Genomic DNA, 19,039 nt, shown 5'->3' with positions numbered 1-19,039 from the left:
TATTTTTCTGGGCTCCAAAATCACTGCAGATGGTGATTGCAGCCATGAAATTAAAAGATGCTTCCTCCTTGGAAGGAAAGTTATGACCAATCTAGATAGCATATTAAAAAGCAGAGATATTACTTTATCAACAAAGGTCTGTCTAGTCAAGGCTATGGTTTTTCCAGTGGTAATGTACAGATGTGAGAGTTGGACTATAGAGAGGGCTGAGCCCCGAAGAATTGCTGCTTTTGAACTGTGGTGTTGGAGAAGACTCTTGAGAGTCCCTGGGACAGAAAGAGATCCAACCAGTCCATCCTAAAGGAGATCAGTCCTGAATATTCATTGGAAGGATTGATGCTGAAACTGAAACTCTGATACTTTGGCCACCTGATTTGAAGAGCTGACTCATTTGAAAAGACCCTGATGCTGGGAAAGATTGAGGGCAGGAGGAGAAGGGGACAACAGAGGATGAGATGGTTAGATGGCATCACCGACTCAATGGACATGGGTTTGGGTGGACTCTGGGAGTTGGTGATGGACAGGGAGGCCTGGTGTGCTGAGGTTCATGGGTTCGCAAAGAGTCGGACATGACTGAGGGACTCAACTGACTGAAAGTTACCCGGGCTCCCTGGGTCCTGAGACCGATGGCCTCTGGGCAGAGAAAGCCTGTTATGGATGACCAATGGATGCCAGGGCTGCCCTATTGCTTGTGAAGGTTTTCCTTTAGAAGCTCTGACTCATCAGAATGGCCTATGAAAACATCTGTGACTTCTCCAGCCTCATCTCTTGTCACATCCTCCCCCCAACATCATCCTCCAGCAGTTCCCAAGAACTGCAGTTGCGCAGTTCCGTCTGCATTCATTAGCAGGTCTCTTGCCTCGGTGTTTTGTCTCCTGCTGTTCTCATTCTAAATTGCCTAACCTTTCCCTTCTACTCAGCTCACCATTATTGTGGGCTTAAAATTTGTGTTTACAGCTAGATCTTGGAGTGATCCTGTTATCTAAACACTACAATCTGAATCTAATCTCCTGGTGAGTAACACACCCTCAGCCATAAATCAGTTACAAAATACCTTTGAATTTCTATTCCCTCCACAAAACATCCTTCAATCTATCATTAATATTATTTTTTGTTGTTGTTTTTTTTTATTTAAAAAAATTTTTTTTTCATTTATTTTTGTTAGTTGGAGGCTAATTACTTTACATATCATCAATATTATTTACAAATATTGTTCGTTTGTAACTTAACAACTGTTTTTCATTTTTTATTTTCTAAGTCTCATCTTAAAGAAATAAAAACCAAAAATTTTGAAAAAGATCAGGAGTGATTATTTATTACCCAGTAACTTAACTCTCACCTAATAGACAAGAGTGTGTATAAATTTGATGAAATTATCACACTGAGAGATAACAAGGGGGAGGGGGGAAGAGGAGGAATACAGCTCTTCTGGGAAAGAGGAAGTAGGGACATTTACTTACAAAAGGAAGGAGAAACTGGACGAGAAACCCTCAGGTTAAGAGGATTAAACTGCAGAGATTGAACACCGTGACTCTGCCTTTCTCTGAGCATTCCTTGAAATGGCATACTCAAATTACGGGAAGGTAAGTTTGGTTTTGATTTCATTCATTTCCCACAGATTCACTTTTTAAAGCTTTTCTAGAACTCACTTCTCTTTCTTTCTTGCCACAAGTCTTAATTTCTGGATGTGAGAAATCTCTGAGAATCTCCTCTTTGCAAGTGAATTATTTTCTTTCATGGGGTTGGGTGAAAGTAAAAGGGAGAAATTAAATATTTCTCTTTCTAGTTCTAAGTAAGATACTTTTTTCATAGAAAGACATGTTGTAGCTGAGCAAGATAAAATGGTAAAGAAATGGCCGGCTGCAGTGGAAAGAGCGAAAAGGGTAATATGCCTAAGGTCAGACAGTGAATTGACTAGTGGTTTCTTTCCTTCAGGGATAAGAAGCAACCCACTCCCAATGCCCTTGCTACAAAACAGGTTTCCTGACTTTGCTTGGGTAGTCATTAACTAGATGAGAATATAAATTGAGCAGGTTTCATTCACAGGAACCACTTGGAGAAGGGAATGGCCACCCACTCCAGTGTTCTAGCCTGGAGAATCCCATGGATGGAGGAGCCTGGTGGGCTAGAGTCCACGCGGTCGCATAGAGTCAGACACGACTGAGACACACAGACACACACGGAGACCACAGTGTGGGCTGAAGGACAGAATGGGCCAATATTAAGAATAGAATTCATGGGCAAGTCGTAGAGCTTTTACCTCTTGACTGGAATGATACTTCTCCCAATAATGCCAGTTTGTTTTTTAAAGCTGACCAGTGAAGTATGTCCCAGAGTACTTTGAAAAAGTGGTGTACAAATGCAAAATCCCTAGTTGCAAGTGAAGTGTGGACGCAAGGGGAAGTCTTTGAAAAGATTTAAACAGGGGGAGGGAAGCCTGGTGTGCTGCAGCCCGTGGGGTCGCACAGAGTCAGACGCAACCTGACGACTGAACTAACAGAGGGAAAGGCGTGTCAAATGCAGGTGCGTCTAGCTGCTCAGAGAGTGAATCACAACTGAGCTGGAATGGAGTTTATTTGCCCTTGGATTGAGAGGAAAAGTTAAGAAACTTAAGCATATGTGACTCTGTGGCATCGATCATTTAATTTCTGAGCCTCAGTTACTTCTCTGCTGGCTCAGACGGTAAAGAATCTGTCTGCAATGCAGGAGATCCCGGTTCTGGGTGGGGAAGATCCCCCGAAGGAGGATCTTGCCTGGAGAATTTCCACGGACAGAGTCTATAGGGTCACAAGGAGGAGGATATGACTGAGCAACTAACTCTTTCAGTTGCCTAATTTGTAAAATAGGAAAACCAGTAAATTACTCTAAGTATGTTATAGGATTAAGTGAGAGCTATAGACAGCTCCTAGCACAGTGCATGCATACTGTACAAAACCCATAAATATAGCTCCTTTCCACCTATCCACTTTATCTTTCATTCATGAAATTGTTAAAAGAACACTGACTGTCCACTGCGTACCCTGTGATTGCTGTGGAGAGTGAGACAGATACACTTGCTTCCCTCAGGCCATGGGGCTTAAACAAGGTTGCTATGGCTGAAGGTCGGAAAGCTCAGGGGTCTTAAACTAGAAAGGAAGGCAGGGGCCCCGCGGTTCAAGAATTTACAGGCTGCATGAGGGAATTTTGTCTTTAATGGAAATATTTTATTTTTAAAAATTATTATTCTAATAATTAAATTATTATTTACTTTTAAAAATTGGAGCATAGTTGCTTGGCAATGTTGTGTTAGATTCTGCTGTACTATACGGTGAATCAGCTATGAAAAGCGAAAGTGTAAAAGTGTTAATCACTCAATCGCGTCCGACTCTTTGCGACCCCACGGACCTTAGCCCACCAGGCTCCTCTGTTCAGGGATTCTCCAGGAAAGAATATCAGAGTGGTTGTTTATATATAATCCCTCTGTGTTTGAGTCTTCCTCACAACTGAAGTATTTTAAATAAGCTTGAGAGCAGTCTGTAGAAAGGGGCAGAGATGGATTTTGGAATAACAAGATAATTGCTCCAGCCAGTGAGAGCTGATGCTTACGTGAATCACACAATAGAAGATGAGAAGGCAGAAACACTTTCCACACAGATTTAGGAGATAAAATGAAAATATGTTTTAGCTGATGAAGAGAAAGGCTATGAGGGAAATGGTTTCCCCAAACCCAAGATCTACGTTCTAATTTCTTCTTATTGGTCAGTTCAGTTGCTCATTCGTGTCCGACTCTTTGCGACCCCGTGGACTGCAGGACGCCAGGCTTCCCTGCCCATTAGCAATTCCTTACTCAACAGCTTACTCAAACTCACGTCATTGAGTCGGTGTAAATCTGCTTTTGCTCATTTCCTCATTGTTTTTCTTATCTAATAAAGGGTCTACTAGGGGCTTCTCTGGCGGCTCAGATGGTAAAGAATCTGCCTGCAATTCAGGAGCGGTTCAATCCCTGGGTTGGGAAGATCCCCTGGAGAAGGGAATGGCAACCTACTCTGGTATTCTGGCCTGGAGAATTCCATGGACTGAGTCCATGGGGTTGAAAGGAGTTGGAAATGCCTGAGTGACTTTCACTTTCACGCTTCACAATAAAGGGTCTACGAATCAATGTCAAATTCAGGAAATCTCGGTCTTCCCATCCGACTGCTGGCTTCGCAGTCTCTTATCCATCAGTTGCGCCGTGAAGTTACACATCCTAGTTTACAGCATTAAATGAGAACAGTCACTGACACTTCCTTTTCCAGAATTTCTTTGAGGGACCATTAGAAGAAGAAAATGTGATTCTTACATTGTATCCAGTTAATGAGGAAATTATTGAAGACCATCAAGTGGATCCAGGTGTTTCTTCAACTTCAGAAGTCAAAGAGGCACCGAATACAAATGATCAAGGTATGAAGACCACAGGGTTAGCTCCCAGGAAAAGTAGGTTCCCCTGACTTCTAGCTATGTGACACCCAGCTGAATTCTCACCTTGATAACCTGTGGGAAGAGATTTCTCAAACTCTCGTACTTCTCCTTCGCTAAGCACCCTTACTGTCTTACTTTGGAAAAGACAAAAAAAATAGTCATGTGGAGTGTTTTGAATAGAGCATGATCTTATGTGGCAAGTAGATGTGAGCTCAAATTCCCAACCGACGAAGCTCAGTCTTCTTTTCATTTTGGTGAATATGCTTTTTACATACCTCTTATGAAGACCAAATCATTTTTTTCTGAGTTTTTTTGTTATACATAATTGACACAGAAAACATTGTATAATTTTAAGGTATATAATGTGATGATTGATGTATGTGTCTATTGCAAAATGATGACCAAATAAGATTATGAACAATAGTAAGAAATTAAGAAATGATGACAAAATAAGAACACATTCATCATCTCACAGTTAACTCCCTTCACCATGGTGAGAACATTTTAAGATTTACTCTCTTAATTTTTCAGAATACATTATAGCATTAACTATAGTTACCTTGATATGCATTAGATCCCTAGAACTTACTCATCTTATAACTGAAAATTTGTACTCTTTGATCCAGGGAAACTCCCCATTTCCCTTGCCCCCAGTTCCTGGCAACCACCAATATACTCTCTGTGCGTGAATTCAGCTTTTTAGATTCCACATATAAGATCAGATGGTATTTGGGAGGCTAAATCACTTTGAAAACATCTAGTGTTTTGCTTGGTGAGTAATTACTGATGAAATATCTAGTAGACTCTTCGTATCTGTTCTTGGGGCTTCGTATAGAGGCATCAAAGAAGTATTTTTAGAATGATCTTATTTGGCAGGGGCAAATAACGAGGGCTTCAAGATAGAGCAGATAGTGACAAGTTAAAGCTAGGCAAAGCGATGTGAGACAGGGTAACATTTCTCTGTTGAGGAAAATGAGGCAGGTGGACAGAAAGGAGGACTGTTGTGGGACGGTGTGGTTTTAATGATTTCTACAAGGACAGATAGTTTGTGGACCCACATCCAGATGTTTTGGAGAGCAATCCAATGTAATGTTCTATTCAGGAGGTTGGTGATGGCTGTAAAAAGTAGTTTACTGAAAGTAGTATAAAAAGTTTATAATTTCAAAATGTGGGTTTGAGTCCTAGGTCTGCCATTTTCATGATGGTGTGATCTTGGTTAAGTCCTTGAATTCTTTAATCTATTACCTTATTTGTAAGATGAGGACAAAATACTGGATACGTATATGTGCAAATTGAGTTGTGGGGAGTGAGAACTTTGCAAAACTAGAAAGAATTTTACAAATAGATTAATGTATTGCTATTTTGGTCCCCTTCTTTCCTCAGTTCCTATTCCTCAAATAAATGAGCTTGAGGAAGATTGTCCAAGCTCCAGCTTTAGAAGATCAGTTTGCCCCTTGCCGACCACATTGCCTCCAATTAACGATGTGAGTCGGGACACTCTGCGGTACTGGTGCCAACAGCTTAAGCTGAGTACCGACGGCCAGGTGAGTGCACTGGTGGGAATCTCTGGTGCTCGGAACAAGCATGGGAGCGCTGCCAGCTTTTAATTTTTATGAGAAGTGAAGTTGCTAAGTCGTGTGCGACTCTGTGATCCCATGGGCTGTAGCCTACCAGGCTCCTCCATCTGTGGAATTCTCCAGGCAAAAGTACTGGAGTTGGTTGCCATTTCCTTCTCCAGGGGATTTTCCTGACCTGGGGATCAAACCTAGGTCTCCCGCATTGCAGGCAGACGCTTTATCCTCTGAGCCACCAGGGAAGGCCTTTAATTTTAATTTTTATTTCCCTTCTTAATTTCCTTAGAAAATAGAAGTTTATCGGAGACTCCAGGAACATGCTTATCCTGAAAAAGATCAGGTGAGTGAGGAATGTGGTGATGTAAGTGCTGTAAATTTCCCCTCTTCTCCACCATCTCTATACCTTGTACCTTGAAGGCAAGGTTTCTCATTCAAGACAATTGGCATGTGGGGCCAATTAGTTTCTTTTTCTCCTGAGGGTTGTCCTGTGCATTTTATTTATTTATTTATTTGTCCTGTGCATTTTAGGATGTTTAGTAGGCTAAATATCCCTGGATTCTACCCACAGCGTGTCAGTGGCCTCCCTCCTCCTACACACAGTTTAGCAAACAAAATGTCTCCCAGCTGAGAATCAGTAGTCTGAGGGAACTGACATTCCTAAACCATTTCTACACTGACATACACAGGTCAGGCATGAAGGTCAGTGCATGAAGAATGGTAAAATCGGCACTTATTGTGAATTCCATTTGCAGTATATTCCTAAATCATCACGGGAGGCCCGAATGCACTCGTGTTCAAGGAAACACAACGTGGTGACCAAGGGAGGAAGCGTACAGAAAAGGAAGATGAGGAAGGGTGAGGAACAGACCAGCGTGGTTGAGGTGGTAACTTCAGCTCAGGCGGCCATGCTGGCAGCGTGGTCAAGAATTGCTGCAAGGGCTGTTCAACCAAAGGCTGTGAATTCACGTGCCCTTCGTACCTCTGAATCCTTTCTGCCGCAAGCCTCAGGTAAGATCAACCTTAAAGAGTGGTTACCACGCCAGAGAAAGAAGGCAGTCTTTTTAAAAAAAAATTGCTTTATTTTATTTTTTGGTTTCACTACATGGCATGTGGGATCTTAGTTCCCCCCACCCGGGGATTGAACCTATGCCCCCTGCATTGAAAGTGTGAAGTCTTAACCACTGGACCTCCAGGGAAGTCCCAGAAGACACACTTTTTTAGTCCAATACTAATGGTAGTTAAAGTGAGAGTTAAAATATCTGCTGATGCAATGTTAGCTTCACAGAGGGCTTAGCTTTTGATTGATAGTCAAGTTTTGCCTGAATGGCTCTGAGTCAGGTGACTGAGTTGGGGATATTTTCTCACCACTAAACAGAAGGTGGGAAGAAAGCATAATCTGATAACGAGGCCAGCCATGGCCAGAGATCTTCCCCTTTCTCTCAGAGAAACCCAAGGTTTCTCAGTGTAAACCCTAATATCCTGATTTATAAAACTGAAGATATCAACTCTTCAACTTCATAGAATGACTGTGAGGCTTATGAGATACAACTTGGCTTATTAAAAGTAGGCAACAAGTAATTGAATATGTGGGGCCCCTGTCCTCTTGAGAAATCTTGAGTGAGCATAACTGGGCTTCATCTTTCTTCAGTTCCTGCTCCTCCTTCTGTTTTCATTTCCAGGACAACCTCCCTCAGGTCAGTACACAGTCACTGTCTTCTGTGGCTTGAATTCTTTTCCTCCCTCCACCCCATTTCCAGAGGCGTCTGAAGCCTGTTATTCAGGACTGACTTGTGTGGCATTGTTCGCCACACAAAGACCCAGATGGAAAAAGAGAACAGATTGGGAGCTAAAACGGGTCTGCTGGCTGCCCCCCACCCCCAGGCTGTACTTCCTTCTGTGAGGAGAAACGAGCGCCTTTTACTAGTGTTCAAAAGCAGTATCCAGCCACAAAGCTGTCTCGGAGACCTGCTTCCCCGACGAGAACACCTCTTTCTAATTTTCATTAATGTGCCATATGAGCAAGTGGCACCCAGACTTACCCTTTCAGCTCCTCTTCATCCAGTTTATCAAGGTGCTTCATGCAGTTATCAAGCACCTACTGGGATACAGGGAAGTGCCTAGCCACCATGTATATTGTGCCGTAGCATCTTTACTCTTTTTAAATTTATTTCTTTAAAATTTATTTTATTGAAGTCATAGTTGATTTACAAAATTGTGTTAATTTATAATGTATAGCAAATGATCCAGTTACATATACTCATACATGCTTCTGCATATTCTTTTCCATTATGACATCACAGGATATTGAATATACTTCCTTGTACTATACAGCAGGACCTTATTGTTTATCCATTCTATATATAATAGCTTGCATCTGCTAATCTCAAACTTCCCATCCATCCCTCCCACACCCCTCCCCCTTGGCAACCACAAGTCTTCATTCTCTACATCTGAGTCTGTTCCACTTTGTAGATAAGTTCATTTGTGTCCATATTTTAGATTCCACATGTAAGTGGTATCATATGGTGTTTGTCTTTCTCTTTCTGACTCACTTAGTATGATAATCTCCAGGCCCATCCATGTTGCTGCAAATGGCATTGTTTCATTCTTTTTTATGGCTGAGTAATATTCCACTGGGGCTTCCCAGATGGTGCAGTGGTAAAGAATCCACCTGCCAATGCAGAAGACTTGGGTTTGATCCCTGGGTCGCAAAGATCCCCCGAAGGAAATGGCAACCTGTTCCGGTATTCTTGCCTGGGAAATTCTTGCCTGGTGGGCTACAGTTCATGGGGTTGCAGAGTTGGACATGACTGAGTGAGTGAGCACAATATTCCATTCCATTCCATTCCATCTTCTTTATCCATTCGTTGATGGACATTTAGATTTTTTCCCCCATGATTTGGCTATTGTAAATAGTGCTGCTATGAATACTGGGGTGCATGTATATTTTTGAATTACAGTTTTGTCTGAATATATGCCCAGGAGATGGATTGCTGGATTTTATGGAAATTTCTACCTTTATGGTGTCATGTCTTATATTGAAGTCTTTAAGCCATTTTGCATTAGTTTTTGTATGTGGCATAAGGATGTATTCCAACTTGATTGATTTACATGCAGCTGTAACTTTCCCAACACCATTTCCTGAAGAGACTGTCTTTTCTCCATTATACACTCTTGCCTCCTTTGTCAAAGATTAGTTGAGCCAAGTGTGTGGGTTCACTTCTTGGCTCTCTTTTCCATTCCATTGGCTCAGATGTCTGTTTTTGTGCCAGTACCATGCTGTTTTCATTAATGTACCTTGTAGTGTTATCTGAAGTCTGAGAAGGTTATGCTTCTACTTTGCTCTTTTCCCTCAGCATTGTTTGGTAATTCAGGCTCTTATGGTTCCATATCAATTTTAGGGTTACTTGTTCTAGTTTTGTGAAAAATCTCATAGGTAATTTGATAGGGATCACATTAAGTCTGTAGATTGCTTTGGGTGGTATAGCCATTTAAACAATATTAGTTCTACTATCCAAGAGCATGGTAATCTCTACTCTTTTATAGTGTGGGGAGCTTTTATAGCTACTTAAGCCTACATTGATTGATCCTTTCTCTAAATTTCAGACACTGGATATCTACTCCCAGTAGATGGGATTTCCTCTGTTGTCTCTCAAATATCCCATCTCCCCAATTAGATTGTTCCTCTGACTTTTAAACAAAGATCTTTCTGCCTGTTTTCTACGGTTGAGGTAGTACAATGTAGTGGCCAGGAAAATGGACCGTGCATCTAGAATACCTATATCCTTGTTTTGGTTGTGGGAAAATTATGTTCTTTTCACACTGTAAGCTTCATTTACCTCACCTGTAAATTAAAGCAAATACTAATAATGTCTTAAGAATAAATATATTAATACGTGTGAATTGCTTAGCAAAATCCTAGACACAAAGCAAGTTTTCCTGAAAGTCGATTGCTGGTGCCCTGTGTGCTGTGCAGTTTGTGAATCAGATTATGGTGCCTTTGGTCTACATTCTTTATGCTTATTCAGTTGATTCATCAACAGGACATAAGAGTGAAATTAAGAGAGACTCACTGAGGGGTTGAATTGGGATGCTGTTATCTGATCTTAGCCGTTTACATTTGCTTGTTTTTCCCTGTCTAGGTGTCCGGTGGTGTGTGGTCCATGGCAGACCGCTCTTGGCAGACACAGAGGGTTGGGTTCGCCTGCAGTTCCAAGCAGGTCAGGCCTGGGTGCCCGATACCCCCAGGAGGATGACCTCTCTCTTCATGTTACCTGCCTGCATTTTCGCACCCCCAGACCTGGAAGATAACCTGTTATGCCCTGAATGTGCTAAGAGGTACCCCTTAAGTATATATATTTTTTTCTTTTTTATTTATTTTTATTAGTTGGAGGCTAATTACTTTACAATATTGTAGTGGACTTTGCCATACATTGACATGAATCAGCCATGGATTTACATGTGTTCCCCATCCCGATCCCCCCTCCTGCCTCCCTCACCATCCGATCGCTCTGGGTCTTCCTAGTTCACCAGCCCTGGGCACTTGTCTCATGCATCCAACCTGGGCTGGTGATCTGTTTCACCCTTGATAGTATACTTGTTTCAATGCTGTTCTCTCAGAACATTCCCACCCTTGCCTTCTCCCACAGAGTCCCAAAGTAAGTATATTTTTAAGTATGGCTAGATGGCTAGATGGGTTTCTGAATAATTTGGTGGGAGAAGGCAGAGGGGAAGCATGCTGTTTCATTAATTTGTCATACAGATCAGAATCCATATGCCATATATCCAGAAAGCCATATAGAATTCACCTGCAATGCAGGAGACCCTGATTTGATTCCTGGGTTGGGAAGATCTGCTAGAGAAGGGATAGGCTACCAACTCCAGTATTCTGGCCTGGAGAATTCCATGGACTGTGTAGTCCATGGGGTCACAAAGAGTTGTACATGACTGAGCGACTTTCGCTTTCAGGGAAATAGGAAGCAAAAATAATTTAGTGGTAGATTAGAACTCAGATAAATACGGCTTCTTCTTAGCAACCTTAACAAAGCATCTGACAAGTTGGACCTTAACTGTCTCAATTTTAGAGAGATCTATTCCTTTTGTTGTTATTGATTTTTGGTTGTGCTGGATCTTCTTTGCTGCATATCGGCTTTCTCTAGTTGCATTGAGCAGGGGCTACCCTTCATTGCAGTGCACGGCCTTCTTGTTGTGGTGGCTTCTCTTGTGGGACATAGGCTCTAGGCACAGGCTTCAATAGTTGTGGTGCATGGGCTTAGCTGCATCTCGATATGTGGAATCTTCCCAGACCAGGGATTGAAACCTCGTCCCCTGCATTAGCAGTTGGATTCTTATCCACTCTACCACCACAGAAGTCTGAGAGATCTGTTTTAAGAAAGAAAAAATTAGAGTTCTTACCATATGTCAGATACTTAGCTGGGGATACAAAAATTAATAAGACAAAACCCATTTAGCATGCCGGGATGAAAATGACTAAGAGATGCTATAAAAATATATGGGTAGTACTTATATTGGAGTGACTTAGGGAAATTTTAGAAGGGATTACATGTACTGAGGAAGAGCTCACCAGTTAGAAATTAACAATTTGGGCATTTTGGTAGTGAAAACAGCCCATACCAATACCTGAAAGTGGAAGAATATGACCTACTTACGGACTGCAAATAGGCCAATAAATTGAAGCTTATTGATGAGTAAGTCTATAAAGGGAAGGAGCAGACTACTGGTTTTATATCTATATTAAAGGTCTCTTATATTATCCTGCAGGTCATAGTCTCCCAGTCACTTTTGGGACATAAGACTTCTTTGAGAAAATAATGATAGTGACATACCCTCCATCCAAGAAAATACACATTAGGAATACACACAAGCAGTGCCTTAGGTTTTATGTAGACACATAATTCCCAATGGTCATCCATAAGTACAAAATCCAGCTTACAGTGATAGAATTGGCTGGAGGTGATTCAAGATTGGTGTGAAGGGAAATTATAGTATTTTTTTTTTTTTGGATGGTAGACTGAAATCTTGCAACAGAGACTAGATTGGAAGGTAAGAGATTATTGTAATAATTCTGGGAAGATGTAATTTATGACCTTGACAAAGAATTTAAAGAGAAATGTAAGCGTTGCAGGAGTGTAGAGAAACAGATGCCATCTTATTAGAGGATAGGTATTAATAGAAGTTCCTCTGAGCCACCAGGGAAGTCCATTAATAGAAGTTCAATTCGATGGCCAAAAATTACATGTGGTACATGCTTGACATGTGTCCAGTGTTCAGAAAGTATGGGTTAGAGAGAAACATCTTTGGGAATTAGAAGGGACTGCAGAATAATCTCGAAGGCAATGGCACCCCACTCCAGTACTCTTGCCTGGAAAATCCCATGGACGGAGGAGCCTGGTGGGCTGCAGTCCATGGGGTCACTAAGAGTCGGACACGACTGAGCAACTTCACTTTCATTTTTCACTTTCATGCATTGGAAAAGGAAATGGCAACCCACTCCAGTGTTCTTGCCTGGAGAATCCCAGGGACGGGGTAGCCTGGTGGGCTGCCATCTATGGGGTCGCACAGAGTCAGACACGACTGAAGCAACTTAGCAGCAGCAGCAGAAGAAGAATCTTAAAGAGAATCAGCTTATTGATGACAAGTGAGCAATGAAGACTGAAAAAGTGCAGCTACAGGTTGGGAGATAAGTGAGAAAGCCAAGGGTAGAGAGTTTCAGAAGGAAATGGTTGGCAGTAAGATAGCGATGCAGTGCTGTTGCGAATGTCAATTTGGGATGCTACTGGTGGTCTTTTTCAGAGCAGGTTGAGAGGGTCAGGTGATAGTTAGAGGAGAGCATGTGAAGAACTAGGAACAGTCATACTGATGACCTCTACTACTTGAACTGAGCAAGAGGAGATAGCAGGTGAGGCAATAATACCAAGGGAGCTTGCTTGTGTCTTTCCCTCCTTCCTTCCTTCTTCTTTTTTGTTTTTAAAGGGCATACCAAGAGCTTTGTGGACAGAGAGGGCATTTGGAGAGAAGCTGTGAGGAGGAAAGGGAGGGTATAAAGATAAAGGTGGCAGCACCAACTGTAGTGTACAGAATAGGAGCCCTGATATTAAGCGGACAATCTTTCTTTTGTTTGCCACATAAAATCTTGTTACTTTTTAAAAATCTTTTTAATTTTAAAATCTTTTAGGTGGTAGGGCAAACTACTCAGACTCCAGAAGTGTATTCCTTATCGATCATTTTCAAGGATTTGGTATGGGATAATCTATCTTATTCTAAACATTTTTTCAAAATTCTTTTCTGATTTGCTTTATAGGAATAAGAAGATTATGAAAAGGTTAATCGCAATGGGGAGGAGGAAGAAAGCTGGTTTGGATACACCAACATCATTGCTTTCAAATGGGCCATGTCTTAAGACAGACTAAGTGATCACCAGAGGGGAAGGAATGGGAGGTGGGGAAGTGGGTGAAGGGGTGATTTTATGGTAATCATGGTAACTAGATTTTTGTAGTGTCAAATATCGAATTACTGTGTCGCATATCTGTGGTGGGTGTGTGCATGTGTGTGCTCAATAGCTCAGTCCTTCAGTTGTGCTCGATTCTTCGGGACCTCACAGAAGTCTGCCAGGCTTTGCTGTCCATGGAATTTTCCAGGTGAGAATGCTGGTGGAGGACTTGCCATTTCCTTCTCCAAGGGAAACTTCCTGACCCAGGGATCAAACCTGCATCTCCTGCATTGGCAGGAGGATTCTTCACCACTGTGCCATCTGGGAAGCCCTGTACCTCTCTAACGTAATGTTTTATATGATTTTACCTCAGTTTTTAAAAAGTTAGAATCCACCACTGAAGTCATCTGGTCTTGGACTTTTGCTTGATGAGAAGATTTTGATTACTGATTCAATCTCCTTACTAGTAATCAGGGGGGAAAGGATAAATGGTGGAGAGCCCACAGTTAAAGTCATTCACATCTGGATGACTACTATTCTCTGTTCTCACCGTCCTCAGCGTGGCCTGATGCCTTAACTACGATGGGAATGTCTGTATTCTGTACTTAAGGTTTACCTGAAAGTTATTGTTACTAGCTATGTGTTGATAGAATGTAATTTGGTTTTGTTTTAGTTAACACATTTTTTTTTTAGCAGTTTTTGACTTAATGCTGAATACTCCATTGTCTGGATGTACCATGATATATCCATTCATATCTTGAAGGCCACCTTGGTTACTTCCAAGTTTTGGCAATTATGAATAAAGCTGCTATATACATTTGTGTGCAGGTTTTTGTGTGAACACACAGTTTTCAACTCATTTGGGTAAATACCAAGGAGTGTTATTTCTGAATCTTATAAATGTATGTTTAGTTCTGTAAGAAGCTGCCAAACTGTCTTCCCGAAGTGGCTCTCCTGTTTTGTATTCCCACCAGCAGTGAATGAGACTTCTTCTGCTCCACATCCTCACTAGCGTTTGGGGATGTTTGTTAGTGCTTTGGATCTTGGCCATTAAAGGTGTGCAGTAGTGCCTAATTTGCAATTCCCTAGTGATATATGATATATGATTAGGACATCTTTTCATGTATTTTGTTAGATCAACTAAGAATAAGAAAATAAAAGATTTTTAGCTTCTTTTATTTCTTCTCTAGAAATCTTTCTTTCTTTGGAGTTGAGTTTCTGACCTATATCACATTTTTTTCTAGAGCTTTTTAAAAAAAAGAATCCAGCTCTATTAAGCCAGACATTAATTTGCAAGAGGTTTGTCAAACAATGTAACTCTTCTGGCTAAATTTATTTTAGAGAAATATATTATGTTTCATAAAGATATTTAAGTAACAGGTTTATTGTTACTTTTAATAAACAAATATTTTAGAAAAATTTGTTTTAATGTCTCATCTGGCAGTTAGTGATAGACAAGCAAAATCTCAATAATTCTCAATTTTTAAGTGTGCAAAAGCTATAAGACTAAACTGGTGAGAATCATTGAACTAGTTCAACCCTCTCTTGTTCCCTCGATTTTTAGAGGCTTGGAGTGAGAAGAAGTCCAGGGAGGTTGTGGCTCTGGTCCTGACAGTCTTAGTTGGTGTAAACCTTTGAAAACAGTTGTGTCTGGAACACCTTCTCGCCAGTGTATTCAGTGTCTCTCTTCATTGGATCCTTATCTGGTTTTAAACATCTATGAGGTTTTTTGTTTTCTTTTTAAAGCCCTGTCTCTATACATGTTCCTCCCTCCACATTACAACTGCTAGGTCCTTGTACCAGACATTGTTCACACTCACATTCTTACTTCCTCATCTTCCACTCACTAATTCAATATATATTTATTGCAAGCCAACTACGTACTGTGTATAGTTCTACATGCTGATAACTCAGCAATGAGTTAAACAAAACCCTTATTCTTTTAAATCTTAGAGTCTAGGGATTATATAGGTGTCCAGAAAATATTACCCAGAACTGATAAATAGGCAGTAAAGGATTATTCTTTATGCCCAATGAAAGGAGTATCTTTCATTGCAATGCTGGGGTATGCATGTGTGCAAACTCAGTCATGTCCTACTCTTTGTGACCCATGGATTGTAGCATGCCAGGCTCCTCTGTCCATGGAATTTTCCAGGCAAGAATACTCAAGTGGTTTGCCATTTTCTTCTTCACCTGGGGTGTATCTTTGACCTTATGTTGAATAAGCTGTCTTAGAACTTTGTAGGAGTAGAGGCCAACTTGGCAGAAAACTGATAGAAATAATTCTTGTCTGAGAGCAACATAAATAATTCCTATCCCTAGTAATACAAATGGATTTTGTTAGTAGAGGTGGCGTTATTTCCATCTGGTAGTAGAAATAGCTGCTGACATTACAGTTTATTGCTTAATAGGATATTAGTGTTTTTGCAACTATTAGCAAATTTATTTCAGCTTCCCTTTGGCTGATAATCTAAATCTTTGATACAAATTCTCATTTGAACAAGTCTTATGTACCATATTACTGGTTCCCTCATTATTTAAGATAATAATGGATGAATAGTTTATTATGATGAGTACACTCTTTGTCATGTGTTTATTTTATACTTTTTTGAGACATTTGTTTTCAACCTTTTGAAAATTACTTAGACTATAAGAAAATAAAATACCTATCAGGTGGTAAGAAGTCAAAAGAATAAAAGCAGGGTAAGATCACAGCTCCTAACTGCTGGCATAGTAGGTACTGTTTTATTTATAGATGGGGTCAGTAAGTCAACAAGTCCTGCACTTCTCTCTCTCAACTGTATGTGGAATCCATCCTCCTCTCTCCTTTTTCACTGCCACCGCAGTAACCAAGACCACTGTCTTTTCTCATCTGACCTCCCCACCTTACTCCTACCTACTCCAACTATCGCCTATCAGATGATCATTCTTATAAACAATTATCTGATCATGTTCCTCTTTTCCATTGGCTCCCTATGTGGAGTCGTTTGGGGAGGTCTAAACCTTACACAATTCGAGAGTTCCTCTTTGAGAAAAATACTGCAGAACTTAGGTACCGAGCCTTGAAAGTAGCGCAAATGATAGGTTCTGAAACTTCAGGTTCATTTAGCTTCATTATAAATCCGCCTCTGCCTACAAGTCTAGCCCCGCTTTTTTTCTACCTTTCTCCGTCAATTTCTGCCCAGAAGGCTCTTCCCATTCCTCTTTGCCTAGATAACTCTTTCAGTACTCAGCTTCCGATCCTCCCTGAAACCCCAGTTGGATTAGGGACCTCTATAGAGTCTCCCAAGCCCCAAGCATCCCCTCAGAGCTCGCTTTCTGGCAGACGTTGCTCTTTCAGCACCTTCAAAAGGCCCCTGGCTGGGCGGGGCTTGCTGCTGAAATGTGTCAGTGGGCGGGGCCCCGGCAGAGAGCGCGCCGGGGTCCGCTCTCTCTTTGGTCCGGAGGCGTGAGCCACCTTACCGGAACCCGCGCGTCTCGCATTGCGGCTCCGGCCGGAATTAACCCGGAAGCACACGCAGACGGGGCCGCACAGGTTCCTGGGTTGCGCGGCAGCTAGTGGCCTTCGCGACGGGGAAAGAGCGACGTCAGGACTTGGCAAGGTCCAGTGATGGCAGCCTCTTGCCACCACCCTTCGGAAAACTTTTTTCAGCCTTTCCATTCTTTCCGCACCCTCCTCTGAAAATTTTCTGACTGTTCTTTGGAGACAGATCTACTGGTGACCAAGTCCCTCCGTTTTTGTCTGAGAAAGTACTTCCCCTTCACTTTTGAAGGATAATTTTGCCAAACACAAAATTCTATTTTTTTTAAAAGTACTTTAAATATCACTTCACTCTTTTTCTTACTTGCATATTTCCTGAAGAGAAGTCATGTTGTTGTCCAGTTGGTAAGTCGTGGCCCGCTCTTTGTAACCCCATGGACTGAATCCTGCCAGGCTTCCCTGCCCTTCACTATGTCCAGGAGTTTGCTCAAATTCATGTCCATTGAGTCCATGATGCTATCTAACCATCTCATCCTCTGCTGTCCTCGTCTCCTTTTGCCTTCAACCTTTCCCAGCATCAGGGTTTTCTCCAATGAGTTGGCTCTTCAAATCAGGTTGCCAAAGAAAGTATCCTGGCGTCAGCTTTTGCATGAGTTCTTCCAATGAATAGTCAGAGTTGATTTCCTTTAGGATTGACTGGTTTGATCGCCTTCCAGTCCAAGGGACTCGCAAGAGTTTTTTCCAGCACCACAATTTGAAAGCATCAATTATGCGCTCAGCCCAACCTTCTTTATGGTCCAACTCTCGCATCCTACATAACTACTGGAAAAACCATAGCTTTGTCTGTACAGACCTTTGTCTGCAAAATGATCTCTTTGCTTTTGTTTTTCCTGTAGTCATTTATGGGGCAAGCCCCTTTGCCAGGACAAGGCTGTGATACATTAAGGGGAGAGAAATCATAGATTTCCCCTTTCTTCTCCAGACCTTCATTATGAAACTGTATATGAAACAGTGAATAGTATGTTCCTAATTATCTCCCTTTCCATCCCTGATAGCTCAGTTGGTAAAGAATCCTCCTGCAATGCAGGAGACACCGGTTTGATTCCTGGGCTGGGAAGATCTACTGGAGAAGGGATGGGCTACCCACTCCAGTATCCTTGGGCTTCCCTTGTGACTCAGCTGGTAGTGAATCTGCCTGCAATGCGGGGGACCTGGGTTCAATCCCTGGGTTTGGAAGATCCCCTGGAGAAGGGAAAGGCTACCCATTCCAGTATTCTGGCCTGGAGAATGCCATGGACTGTATTGTCCATGGGGTCACAAAGAGTTGGACGACTGATCGGATTTCACTTCACTTAATTATGAAAACATTAGAATACATAGAATTGAAAAAGCAATTTGGTGAATACCTATATTCCCTCCGCCTAAATTTAATGTGTTAATATTTTTCTATATTTTGTATGTATTATTTTAGCATATACAAATTTTTACTAAATTATTAAACATTGTAGAAATCATGATATTTTGCCAAGAAAGTCTGCATGTAGTTCTTTCTTTTCTTTTTTTTTATATGGAACGCTTCACAAATTTGCGTGTCATCCTTGCGCAGGGGCCATGCTAATCTTCTCTGTATCGTTCCAATTTTAGTATATGTGCTGCCGAAGCGAGCACTGCATGTAGTTCTTAAGAAAAAGATAGTCGTTAAATGAGCATAATACCATTATCATCCTGACGAAAATAATACACATCCATAATATCTAGTAACCAGAGTATTTCATTTTGACATTTGTTCAAAATGTTTCTAGGCAAAATCCAGCCAATGTTTACACATTATATTGTTATTAAATCTTTTTTCAGAATCAATTTCTCCATTATTTTCATTATATTCTTTTGGGGTGGGGGGGCCTCACTATGTGACTTGCAGAATCTTTGTTCCCCTACCAGGGATTGAACTGCTCTGGAGCAGTGAAAATGTGGGGTCCCAACCACTGTATTGCCAGTAAATTCCCAATTACAGTGTTTTTTGAAGAGTCTAGTCAGCTGTTTTGCAGAAGGACCTACTTTATTTTTTTAAAGTATAGTTGGTGTATAATATTTCAG

The 19,039-nt window shown here is 41.3% G+C and overlaps 1 protein-coding gene and 1 non-coding gene across 2 annotated transcripts; one reads left to right on the top strand and one right to left on the bottom strand.

The window, feature by feature from the left end:
• Positions 1 to 1,487: 1,487 nt before the first annotated feature.
• On the top strand, positions 1,488 to 13,611 carry DPPA2 (developmental pluripotency associated 2). Its single transcript, XM_043893032.1, has 7 exons — positions 1,488 to 1,583; positions 4,275 to 4,419; positions 5,821 to 5,981; positions 6,298 to 6,351; positions 6,764 to 7,019; positions 10,154 to 10,349; positions 13,333 to 13,611. The coding sequence occupies exons 1-7, from the start codon at positions 1,560 to 1,562 to the stop codon at positions 13,439 to 13,441; spliced, it is 945 nt and encodes a 314-aa protein (XP_043748967.1). The 5' UTR covers positions 1,488 to 1,559; the 3' UTR covers positions 13,442 to 13,611.
• Positions 13,612 to 18,503: 4,892 nt separating this feature from the next.
• Positions 18,504 to 18,610, bottom strand: LOC122687640. Its single transcript, XR_006339205.1, has one exon. It is a non-coding gene; the product is annotated as a U6 spliceosomal RNA (small nuclear RNA).
• Between the last annotated feature and the right edge of the window lie 429 nt (positions 18,611 to 19,039).

The sequence above is a fragment of the Cervus elaphus genome, chromosome 31, assembly GCF_910594005.1.
Source record: "Cervus elaphus chromosome 31, mCerEla1.1, whole genome shotgun sequence".
In the NCBI taxonomy this organism is placed as follows: Eukaryota; Metazoa; Chordata; class Mammalia; order Artiodactyla; family Cervidae; genus Cervus; species Cervus elaphus.
The sequence above is the reverse complement of the archived record's forward strand: the minus strand, read 5'-3'. Positions and strand labels throughout refer to the sequence as shown.